At 44.4% G+C, this 12,604-nt stretch overlaps 1 protein-coding gene across 1 annotated transcript in view; it reads right to left on the minus strand.

Moving 5' to 3' along the window:
* Positions 1-10,843, minus strand: part of T265_06150 (hypothetical protein) — a gene marked incomplete at both ends in the record, with an annotated part of 31,628 nt that extends 20,785 nt beyond the window's left edge. The window contains 4 exons of the mRNA XM_009171343.1: positions 2,805-3,034; positions 4,247-4,334; positions 7,366-7,696; positions 10,540-10,843. Coding sequence (XP_009169607.1) covers positions 2,805-3,034; positions 4,247-4,334; positions 7,366-7,696; positions 10,540-10,796 — 906 coding nt within the window. The remainder of the gene's footprint in view (positions 1-2,804; positions 3,035-4,246; positions 4,335-7,365; positions 7,697-10,539) is intronic.
* Positions 10,844-12,604: the final 1,761 nt, after the last annotated feature.

Raw genomic sequence — 12,604 nt, forward strand, 5'->3', positions numbered from 1 at the left:
TTCCCCACCTTCTCCCACGAAGCCTGGCCCTGGACAATTTACCCACCGAAACTTATTTAGAAGGGGTACTTTCAGAGGTATGAAACTACAAGTAATTTTATGCATTAAATCATGGAGGATGAATGTTGACAGTACTCCAAAATTTCAGGTCTCAGAATACCACATTAGAACCACAAACAAGCACACACACCATACCATCGGCTAACTGATGCAGCTTGGCAAAGCGGATGGGATGCAAGCCGAGGCATGTTCACATCTGGATAACAAATACCGGAGACTAACAATACCTAGTGCGGTGTAGAAACAGCAATCTACGTCTGGGTGACATCATAGTTTACGTAAAAAATGGATGGTGAATACTTAGAATTTTGTACAAGAATTGCCGACAAGTTCTCAGTAGTTCATTTGAAAGTATGTATGGCTTGCAACAAGTTATGTCATAAAGATGTGGTCGTGAAGGAGTGCGGAAGATGCTTTGACGATTCAGCAGAAAAAAACGAAGCAGTTAATTCCGAAGTTGTCAATTGAAAAAAAACTTTCCAATCTTACGAAGGGCTAAACTCTTACACGACCAACTTGAGGGAAAAGCATATAAACTATCTAAGCTTTCTGGCAGCCACTCTCGTACTCTCTAGGTTACTGGATTCTTGACGTGAACACTAGTCGGCGAGTACACGGCAAGTGATTCTCATAAAGTCCAGATACAATCACAAACCTTGGCTATAGCACTGAAAAATAACATACGCGGACTTCCTTAGCCTGTCAATAAACAGAGCAAGTGACTGGTAGTTCTGGTCCAATTGAGGGTAGCGCAATATACTTCATCAGCGAGATGAAAGTGGATATTTTTACGGTCAAACTCGATGACCTTAGATAAAAACAAATAGACGTCATTGTCATTCACACTAACTGATGAAGCTTAGTGTGTATCTCAGTCGTTCTTCCGGTAATGATGCACGCATACGGTGCCCTTTAGGACAAACGATAAGCACCGTACTTTATTGGTAACGGTATGACATGATTACTGGTCACAAAGTAGGAGCGCATGTGGTGATGTCCATGGATTAGCCACCATCACACAATAGCTATGTGCAACTATTGTGGATTTGCGTGAACAGGTTGGTCGATTTCAACTTATCGATCATCTGGTGTAGGAAAGGTGCATTGAATCCGAGAAATTCGGTTGGCATTGACAACAGATCGAGTCACAACAAAAACATATCGATATGTTTGGTGATCACACGATTATCGAGTGCACAAATTAGTGCGACATTTTTCAACTATATGTTTTGAATAGATTGTTAAATGCATGTTGTCGGTGGCCTTAATAAGCATCTTCATATTCATGAAAGTGAGAGAAAACACGAATCCAGTCTCATTCATATAAGACGGAAATATATACGACATTGCCACAATTAATGTCCCACTCATCGATTACCTAGTTCCTGTTTTGTCCACAGTTGAAGTCATTCTCAACGACTAGGTTAGGCCTCCGATTCCTGTGAAAATTTCTCGACAGATCGATTGTATAAGTCGAGCTTCGAGCTGACAGCTAGTTGAATGCACACGTAAGTGTCTTTACAACGGGCGGAATAAATACCCCAGGTCTCCATTTATGAAGCGCTGAAGCTTCCTCGATCAGATTCTGAACTTCTGAGGATTTGCGAACCTCGTATATGATATTTGTCATTTCACTGCAAAGCATGCTGGAAAGCCGAGGAGCACTGCATAGTTACTTCAATCTTCTTGATAGTCATCAGCAGTGCGAGTCTAACGAATTCCCAGAGTCAATCAAACCCGCGACCCACCGATTACTGGTTCGATACGAAACCATTCGACCACGTGTCTGATCGCACTTAGCAGGATAGCACGCCACTGTTCGTCCCCCAGAACTCTTGTAACAACGGAATCAATCCACATTGGTCGGCACCACACATTGCCGACCCAGTGAACTCCACTGTCCAGCTAAAACCAATCACAAGCATCGGTCCGTCACCTTTGCTCATCTGAAATCAGAATCTTATCGTAATAACCACCCACAGTACGGGTTGCCTGGATAAACTAAACTGGCAGTGAGAAGCAAGTCCGTGGGGATAGATCACTGACTCCCCCTCGCTAAGGTCTAGAACTGCTTACAAACCGAATGCAACTGTTCCCATGTGATTCAGATAGTGATACAAAGGCAGCATGTTGAAGCATGTATTCGAGTACTATTGGATTATCCGACGGTCTAGGCACTAAGCCGTGTTTCAGCAGTGGGTGAGCAAGTTACAACCGTTCTTAAGCTTATTCATACGGGGGAATCTTGAGTCTTTTACGGAGGGGGGGGGGGGTATTGGAAAACCTATTCAAATCAGAAGCTGCGGGCACGCACACGAGAATACAGCCGACGGAAGACAGTTGGTTTGGATATTAGTTTTTAACTACTCATCACAGCAAGTAGGTCGTATCTTAGGTAGAAGCCGATTTGCCTGAAAAAATGACAAAGCACGCAGCCTACAGATCGTCTTCGAATGATGAACCATTAGACATCACAACCTCCTACTTGTAGTTGGTTGCAGGGACAGTTGAACTACTCAACGTGTGGAACTACCACGGAAGGCAAATCCTTAAATTTAGCGGAATCGCCCTGCAAAAGACCTGTGTCGATCGTCCATTCGAAAGAAATATGACGACAGAGCGTATCATCCCATATGGAATAACTTCAACGACGACGCGACAACACTGAATTGCTTAGTATCCACATAGCACTTCCCAAACATATGGGGTTAATGGAAACCGAATAATTTAAACAAAAGTCTTACCTCATCCCAGGTCCAGTGCTGATCAAATACTGCACCGTTCATACGATGGTATTCCTCTAAAGGTGGTTCGACCAGGACAACATCAAATTTAGAGTGAAGTTCATTCAAATCAAATGTCTTTAAATCGGCCTTCAAATACATTGGCGGAGTGGCCTTCGTCTGTATCAATTCATCCTTAAGTCGTATCAGTTCCCGTAATTTCGGATATTCTTCAAACCGATTACGCAGACCTAGGAGGTGAAAATACAGCCGGTTGCAGGTATGTGGCCAGTGACTCCAAACTAATGATTAATCAGTTCAGTAATGCCTAACGTTATTACGGTGATCCCAACGGGAGAGACCAGCACGGAGCGACTTGGCATCTCCTAGGGGTGGCCTGTATCCGGGGGGAGGGAGGAAGCAGCAGTCGTAATGCATCCTCCATGAAAGTGGTATTCACATGGAGGAGACTCTCTTGGGGGATATTGTACTGAGTCATTTATACCAAATAAATGAAGACGGTTCACGAGTGCGTACCAATCAGACTGAGCATGCGAAGGCCTCTGAAATCAGTTAGTACAGTCGGTTGAGGATGATGTATGAGTGGTGATCGTACGTATGCATGCAAGGAGAGGGGTGGATCAGGATGCAGGTCAAGACACCACATGGATGCAGAAATTGGAGATTGGCATTCTGTTGCTCTGCCACCCAGGGGCAGACAAACTAAAGACACATTAGTATACGAACAATAAAGTTTTCTCAAGTATTCAGCTGTGATGAGCTGAAGTGCACTCATCTGTACACTTATTTGATTTCAACGGGAGACTTGCGTACAATTTGGGTCCAAGTAGCACATTAAGTCGACGGAAACTCGGAAACTGCACCACCTGATGAGCACCAGAGGAGGAACTGCTCGTCAGCCGTCGAGAAGTTTCCAGCAACTTTATACGTAGCCTTCATTCGAAAAAAAATGGTATTCTTCCTCGGGCTGCTTTCTAAGCCACTGGATGCTGTTGTGTCAGTGCGGATTTTATAGCTATCCAATACGCACACGTATATGTGGAACATTGATGACTTCTATCACAAGGGATGCCAAATACACTAAGTCGACGGAAACTCGGAAAGGAAACTGCATGATGAGCACCAGAGGAGGAACTGCTCGTCAGCCGTCGAGAAGTTTCCAGCAACTTTATACGTAGCCTTCATTCGAAAAAAAATGGTATTCTTCCTCGGGCTGCTTTCTAAGCCACTGGATGCTGTTGTGTCAGTGCGGATTTTATAGCTATCCAATACGCACACGTATATGTGGAACATTGATGACTTCTATCACAAGGGATGCCAAATATTGTCCACTTGCACAGCGATAGCACATTAAAAATTGAATCACATAGGATTTTGATCAAATACACATTCACCCAAAGGCATAATCATGGTTACGACTAGTAACGGAGATAGAAACGAACCGGTATCCCGAATGAAATTTTGTGGACGTTCACCGGTATCGACGAAGTGTTGACAGTAGTCGTTATGTGGATTCGCACTCTGGGTTCCCTGCGAACAAAAAGGTAGAAGTCAGCCAAAGACTAGTTTCGTGACAGGGACTTAGGCTGAAAGGTTGTGAAAACAGTGTACCATACCTACCAGCCCACGTCAAGGGTTATGGCGGTAAGGATGAAGCGAAACCCAAACGTCACCAATGCATGCAGAGTGGTGAGTCTTACGTGAATCTAAGCCGGAGCGAATTTCTTGTAGATTCTCCACATCTGATAAAACCTCGTATCAACTTACAAGGATACACCTCACACATAAGAACAGAAGGGCAAGAGTTCTGTGGAAAGTCCCATCTTCGGTAAAAGCAGCCTTGTGAGGCAATTTTATCCTCTAACCAAGTCACATTCCAGTTTTTTAACCCCCAACCGGAGATCCGCAGTCACCGTATACAAGCAGCCACTTGTCATGCTGCGGGAGCACAACAAAAACGCTAGCGTAATCTTTGTTCAGTGAGTCACTGCAGTCCGGTTGAACAACACACAGGCACACACGTGGATTGACGTTTAACAAGTCGTATACCGTGGAACTACACCTACCTCCTCCGGCTGATGGAGTGGCCGAAAAGCTTCCTGACCTAGCTTAAGTGATTAATAAAAACATTTTTGCCTAATGAACCTTTAATGTTAGACAATCCGGCTGACTAAATAATTGTCGTTCAGTTGTAACACCTTTCGGTGCCTAGTTGCCATGTAACCCGAAGGGAGCACGAGGGCTGAGATGCTGCCAGGTTGCCCAACCTAGACAGAGGAATTCGAGGGGAAAAGGTCGAGTTAACTAGGGAAAAAGGCGGAAAGCTATCAAACACGCCATAGGAAATTTCTAAGCGTAGAGGACTTCGTAATCTTTCCACATAGATGTCCGTTCTTCATTTGCATTCCCTCAGTAAAGCCATAGTTTTCGGACTACGCAGATGAATCAACAGCTCCCAACTGAAGTATACCTATGAAAACAATAAATGTATTCCATAAGAAGCACCACGTTGATTACTTTCAAATACGGGAGTCATACTGCGGTCATATTCCATGATTTCTTTCCATGAAGAGACACTCCTCACTATGGGACAGTTCCGATGTTCTTATTCAATACCCTTCCACAAAGTTCTCACACACGTTGTATGCGTTTAACTAACAGCAGTACGATTGAACAGCTGTACTGAAAAATAACAGTAACGTGAAAACTGTTCGCTGGTTCGACAGGGGAAGAGTATAATTGTAGTCTTTATGGTGCGGAAAGCACCAAAGGTATTTCCACAGATTCGCAGTCAGGATAAACCTGATCCGTAGCCACAATTTCCTCAACTGTTGAAATATTCTGTCAGAAACGATATCTTAATGCACAACTAGTGAAATCATCGTGGCTTGCCCACAAAAAAAATTGCCGTTCGAATTGGTTATTTGTATTAGGAAGCCGTAAGTTATGTGCCATCGAAAACAGGGAAAATCTACCAATATGGGAGATTAAGTGAAGTACAACAACGAGGATGCCAGTACACTTGAATGCTGATACGGCACAAGGCTAAAATATGAAGGACACCGGAACTGATAAAATTCCAGGGTCTTCGTAGCAAAAAACAGCAGAAAGGAGACAGTACCGCACCAAAGAGAGGCTGTATCCATAATTCCAACAAGTCTGTACGAAAACGTGTCAAACTCAACGCTATTTTCCAAGCTGTTCTTCACTTGGTCCACCAAAGTGCGATTTTGACGCTTCCAACTGGGAATGATATGGTCTCGCGCTTGGTGAGGTATACAGAATCTGTATAGGTTCTGAAGTAGTAATTTATTGGCATCAGCTACTTCTTACCCCATATGGAAGCTATTCAACAGGCCATACATTCAACGAGAGCTAAACGAACAAGCGCTTTCTGTAAACAGCACAGACGACGCGGCCGGATCCAGAATTTCCCGGTCACATGGAGGCTTTCGTCATTATTGATACTTGCTAGATAGGTTCAAAGGATTGCAAATACGACTCCACGTTTAACAGTTTCAGTCTGCTGGTCAAGAATACCTGCGTCCGCTGATCTGAATTACATGTGAATCTTGGTTTGACAGGCAGTGAAACAGTAGTCGGGTTATCGGGAGAATTTAATAGTTGGTTATACTAAGTTTATGGCCTAAAAATACTTAGATGCCTCTTATTACCTATTATTTCTAGAGTAACCGGTCGTAGGGTGGTGGTGGTCACTTTTTGTTATCACGCCCAGTAGAACGACGCTCCTCACCTGAGGAGTTTTGATATTCCACCTCGGAGTACTGCACATTAGTTGCATTACGAATTCTAGTTCGAAAAATTCAACTGATCCGAACTTTAAGTTACGCAGTGATGCTCGAGAAAGGCAACTTCCTCATCAGCAACAAAACTCAAACATTGTAAACCAGGAATTAAACGAATTGGAGATTGCTGCTGAGTGTGAGAGTCAACATTCTGCGAGTTCAACTTACAATATAGATGTTGCCCTTATTTGTTAGTCGACTAGGATCACTTTGATAACCTCAAATGCTCACTTCATGTGTTGCACACAATACCACAGATCGAAATTGCGCGGTCTTAACTTTTCTGATCTAAACATCGTTTTATGAGACGCACATAGCAGCGAAGACAGTCGGAACAGGAGACCTGTTAAATTGGAGTTTGGTAAAGTTCTCTCGGTTGTGTGGTAAGCCATTCTATAGGCACAGAAGATGAACTCACGCTAGAGTTACGTAACCTCATTAGCAGCTTTACAAGTAGTACGTTACAGTGGTTTCGTGCACACAGAGCTTAAAATCCGCAGTCGAACAAGCAGCTGGGCTAACACCTGTCTTGTTATTAAACGGCTTCGGAGGATTACCCGGCTTGCGCACACTTGATGGTATGAGCCACAAACGAGATAGCAGAGTAGATTAGATCAAGCTCCAACATGCGCTAGGTTCGGCACTTCGGCCCGGGGCTGATAGTGTCTGTCCAAAGGCCTTCAACACAACTGTCAAACTCATAAGTCCGAACAAATACGCGAAGCATTATGTTCAATCGGCACGAGTCCACTCACTTTGAGGAAGGTAGCAGAACCAGTGTAGGTTTTGATCAGCAAGTCATCATTACCCACTGCCTGACCGGCAAAAGAATCGATAAGCTCTCCATCATTGAGTTTTGCACCACCTGCAGATCGGGTCGTTTTGTTTGACTCCAAGCTTGGTTTGAGCGACTCCCCCGAAACACACGGAGGAAGTGTGGCTAACTTAGGAAAAAGTAAGCCTAGTTGATGTAGTTGCTGAGATGTGTGGACACCAGCCAGTCCAAAATGGTCCCGTAGAAGGCGCTTTATTCTGTTACGTAAACGTCTGCTCAGTGTAGGTAATCTGAGGCGGGATATTACTGGTCTGGTAAGTAAAAGAGATTGGGTGAAAAGGTTACGGAAACTACGCTGAGAACAGAGATACTAACTGATACAATAAATATGGAAGGTGCATTCATTATTGCTCATACTACGAACAGTTGCATACAACCCATTGAATGCAATTTAGAATTGTAATAGAATAAATCACCTGCACTATGTATAGAAGATATTCGAAACAAGAAAGACTCCAAGGTGTGAAAGAATTGAGCCAGCACTACCATTTGAATCCAGGTCCTTAAGAGATTGTACAGAGGGTTCGCATTCCGCCTGAATGCAAAAATGAAAGCAGCGTAGGCTCGTGCCTAAAACTTTCTGGATAGGGGGTAAGAGCGCCATGAACCGAATACGTCAGTGTTCCATCAACCTTTGCTAGCAGAATAACGCTAGCAGAATAATATACCCCGGGTTACGTCACGTATGTTGAGAATAAAAGATCGAGCGGCGGCAAGGGGTAGAAATCGGAGTTCGAAAGTAGGAGCTAACTGTTACTTGTTTTTGCCTCGTTCCATTCAACCCTCGTCTGCCGGAGAAGATAACAATCCAGAGCAATCGTTCAGCTGTAGCACCTTTTCGGTGCCTAGCTGCCATGCCACACGAAGGAAGCACGAGGGTTGGAATACTACCAGGTTGCACAAGCCTAGACAGGAGAAGTCGAGAGGCGGAGGGCGGGTTAGAACCACGGACCTTCAGGAGCACAAGGGTCCAGTGATTGGTTGAATCGGGTGGACACACAAGGGCTGCATTGGTAAACGAACTTAGACACTAATCGTTCGGTTGCTACCTTGTGCCGAGACATTCAGCCATGCAAGATACATGCTGGTCATGGCTAAACTATCCGCACTATACCATCACAATTATGCACTTCTGCACATGTCTGAGAGGAAGGTGGCAACGATGAAAAATGGCCCAAATAAAATGAAAAATCAAAGGAACACCGCACACGTACCACGTACATTGATAAGAGTCAAATTGATGGGTCGTTGGCATCTTTCAAAGAATGTGTTCCCACTGTAAAATTTATTTGGCATAAACAAGTAACTCTTAATTATTTACGACCGACTGGTGGAGAAAAAAGAAAACGAACACCTAACCTACTAAACCTAAATCGTTCACCTGTAGCATTTTTTCGGTGCCCAGCTTCCATGCCAACGGAAGGAGGCACAAGGGCTGGGATACTGCCAAGTTGCCCAAGCCCGGAAAGGAGCAGTAGAGATGCTGAGGTTAGGTTCGAACGAAAGGTCCTCTTGTCCGTAGACTGGCGCCTTAACCACTGAGCACTCTCGAGCCAAAAATGAACGAAGGACCGATGTACAGTGAGCCCGAGAGTGTGTTGTCAGTACGCACTGCTTCTGACTCTTTAGGCAATGAATCCTGTCATAGGCTAAAGGACTGAAACTTAGTCCCGAGGTCATCGGGCCTTAAGCATATCCTACAGAACACTCATAGCTCCATAAAGTGTGCCGAAAGTAGGAAACTAGAGTGACATCATGCCGGTGATAAGCCTTTGCAAAGTCTATACTGGTGACCATGAGGCAATCACGGTATACGAGTCCATGACAGATTCCGCTATTTTTGGATAAATGAATGAGAAGGAACTTCATAAGACGAGGACAGTTGTCTCGCCTGAGTATCGGAAGAACGTGAGACTTTTCCAATTGGAAAGGAGTAGAAAAGGATGAAAGGACGATTAAACAATTCGGTGATAATAAGTACAAGTTCAGGCACATAATTTTAGAGCCATCAAGTTCTTCGAGGCCAATAAACAGTAGAAGCTTCACGAACTATTCGAGCAACAAATATAGGTAAAAATGGAGTAATACCGGAGGGAAAGAAGAGAAATTGTAGCGACAATTTGGCAAAATCCCAAATGAGCGTCTTCCTTAAAGTGAAAATTTTTATCCGTCTCGGTAGGCGACGTTTCGGCATGCATAGCACATGAGCGAACCACCGCAGCTGATGTTGCCACATGTTTTTCGCAATCGAAGTGCTTGCTAAATAACCAGATATCCGTTTTCAAGTTACCTCGTTACGAATTCGTCGACGCTATCGGATCCCAGTAACGGGTCTGAGACATAGTTGGTCAAAAACCTAGGGAAGCCTCAGATCCTCTGACCGCCTCAATCCACATTAGTTAGAAAAGTGCGGCTTTATCCAAGCTTAACAGCACCAGATAACAAGTGTCCAACGCTGACGCATCGCTGCCATGCAACCATGATTTCTTTGAGAGAGTTATTTTAGATAAATGAATAAAATTGAACGAGGAAGGGACTTAGTACCAGTCTATTACCGTCATTTTGAGGTGCCTACACCACCATAAACTCATCCAGGTAGGGTGGTGCTATGTCCCGTCTCAGTGAGGGCCAATCGAACCGATTATAAGCCGCTTGTGGTAGAACTTTCCAACCACTGGCTAGAAGGCCACGAGTTTGAGACTCTGAGTTTCATAAAATGGGCGCTGCTGATGACTTTCGATAAAGATGCAACAGTTGTAAATTGTTTCTTGGCTTTTCAGCGTAAACTGGTTTCACTGATACGATGACTTCTACTGGAAACCTCCAAATTTCCTCACACCACAATCGCGACCCCCCCCAAATGGGTGCTATCTTCATGAAATATTATAACTCAACACCTTGTTATCCGAGTAGTGATTCCTATAACTCTGCTGAAATCGAAAAGAAGGAGTTTGAAGTTTCATTCGACTCGCAAGAAACTTCGAGAAAACAGCTCCACTGCCGCCACATCAGCTTGAAATACACAAAACGCTTTTATAGGTGGAGCTATATATGGAATAATCAAAACCCTGACGAAGGGCAACCTTGAACTTACAGAATAAATCGCTTGCGATAAGCTGCCTCATCAAAGTCCCCCAAGTTCCTCTGGTACTGTGTAATCGGTTTTGCTGAGTGGGGATGGTCTTCCTCAACCGCTGTAACGGATGGTACAGAGTACTGCTGGAGTAGCTGGCGTCGCTTGGCTTGACGGGACTGCCAAACCCGAAATCGGGAATTCGCCTCGTCCAGCAGCGCAAACGAGTTTTGACTACTGCAATCTGGTTTCGATTGTTCGTGTTCGTATTGTTCCATTTAACAAGTCATGGAAAACAGGCGATTTACCTGGTTCTTTGGTGAACCGAGAGCTGAAATCGAGTAATAATGCTGAGGAAGGTCGGGAACAGTCTTCCAAAATAAGCGAATGGAAGGATAGTGTGCTACGCCGGATCCTTTGAAGATGACCACACCAGGAACTTGGGAAAGCAAAAACTAATGATTAGGAAGCAGATTTATGGCAAGCAAATGGAACCACTGGTTATTTAGATGATGTGATAATGCAGTAAACAGGCCGTGATCTTGAACTCTGGTGTTCAACAAGTCCACATTTTTGGATCTCTAACAGCACTCGATCAAGTTTCACAGATTTCAAAACACTACAAACTTCGAGTGAGCCAAGTTGCTGGCCTAATGGACTGCCGTATTTTCACATTCCTCTCCAGCGAAAGTTACTGTTTTACGAAGTTCGGAACATCCTAGAAACTGTATCCTGTGTTCTAATAACAGTGTCGCTGTCCGTCAAGAGATATTGAGGTCTGGATGTTTTACACTGCTGATTCCTATTTTTCGCAGGTGGCACGAAATTTGAGACCCATCCAGGCGTTTCTTAGCAGACAATAAATGCATTCTGCTCCGATCGTCTTCCATTTGTTCCTCTCTTTGGCAAACGGTTACGGGGTTGGCATACCGTCCCCTCGCTTCTACCAAGAGATCTGTCCACTTTCGTACTGATTTGCAACAGTCCATATCATATCGCCATTTTATGATTTTCGTTTTTTTTGGCCCAGACGATTTCTCAAATCTCTCGTCTCCTGACGTATAGACAGTAACTGAGATTCAGGAAGCTCTACCCTGCACACGCAGTCCATATCATATCGCCACTTTATGGTTTTCGTTTTTTTGGCCCAGACGATTTCGCAAATCTCTCGTCTCTTGACGTATAGACAGTAGCTGAGATTCAGGAAGCTCTACCCTGCACACAGAGGCAACGCCCTACAGCTATACAACGAAACATCCCGCATTGCGGCCTGATATCCTGATATACGCACCCCCAGTGATATGCCACAACGGGTATCTAAAAGTATCAAGTGACCCAAGCCTTAGAGATGTGTGAACCGATCTCGTTCGTCACACTACAGTCGGAACCAATACCACTTCCAAGATATGTAAAACACCCCATAAACTCGCGTGCCTCGATTACAAGTGGCATGTGCAGTGATTAATGTAAGGAGTACGACGCACGCAAAAGGTCAGTCCATCCAAAAATACTTATGCCTTCTCATCGGCGAAGGCGAAAGTGACGTCATTTGTATATTGCATTTCGACAAGGTTGCTGTCAGCAGCTATCCAGATAACGGGATTTTGGAGATCTGACGTTCGTCTCGCTATCTCGTCGATCACAAAATTGATTAGGTATGGAGAGTGAGAGAACTTCCTGCATAGTTTCACACGCCAGCAAGACTGAGAAAACGAACTTATTACATCCAGACTACCGCGGTATTTCTCGTTAATCGGGCGTGTTAGGGAAAACAAACAGGTCATCAGAGTCGCATGTGTTTTTGAAATCCCGGAATATCAAAAGTGCAGGTAGTTCATACATCCGGCGTTGTTCTAGCACCTGAGGTAGTGTGAAGTTGCGGTCAACCCAACCACAACGGGCAGGAATTGCGCTTGCGGCTTTCGTGTCAGTGTATCAAGCGAAACCAGAAAGCGATGGAAAAGTGAAGTTAAGGAAATTTCTTAAGCTTTAGCACCCTTTCGGTGCCTAGCTACCATGCCACAAAAAGGAGGCACGAGGGCCGGGATATTGCCGGGTGGCCAAAGCCTAGAGGAAGTTGGAAGGC

The sequence above is a fragment of the Opisthorchis viverrini genome (assembly GCF_000715545.1).
Source record: "Opisthorchis viverrini unplaced genomic scaffold opera_v5_122, whole genome shotgun sequence".
Classification (NCBI taxonomy): Eukaryota; Metazoa; Platyhelminthes; class Trematoda; order Opisthorchiida; family Opisthorchiidae; genus Opisthorchis; species Opisthorchis viverrini.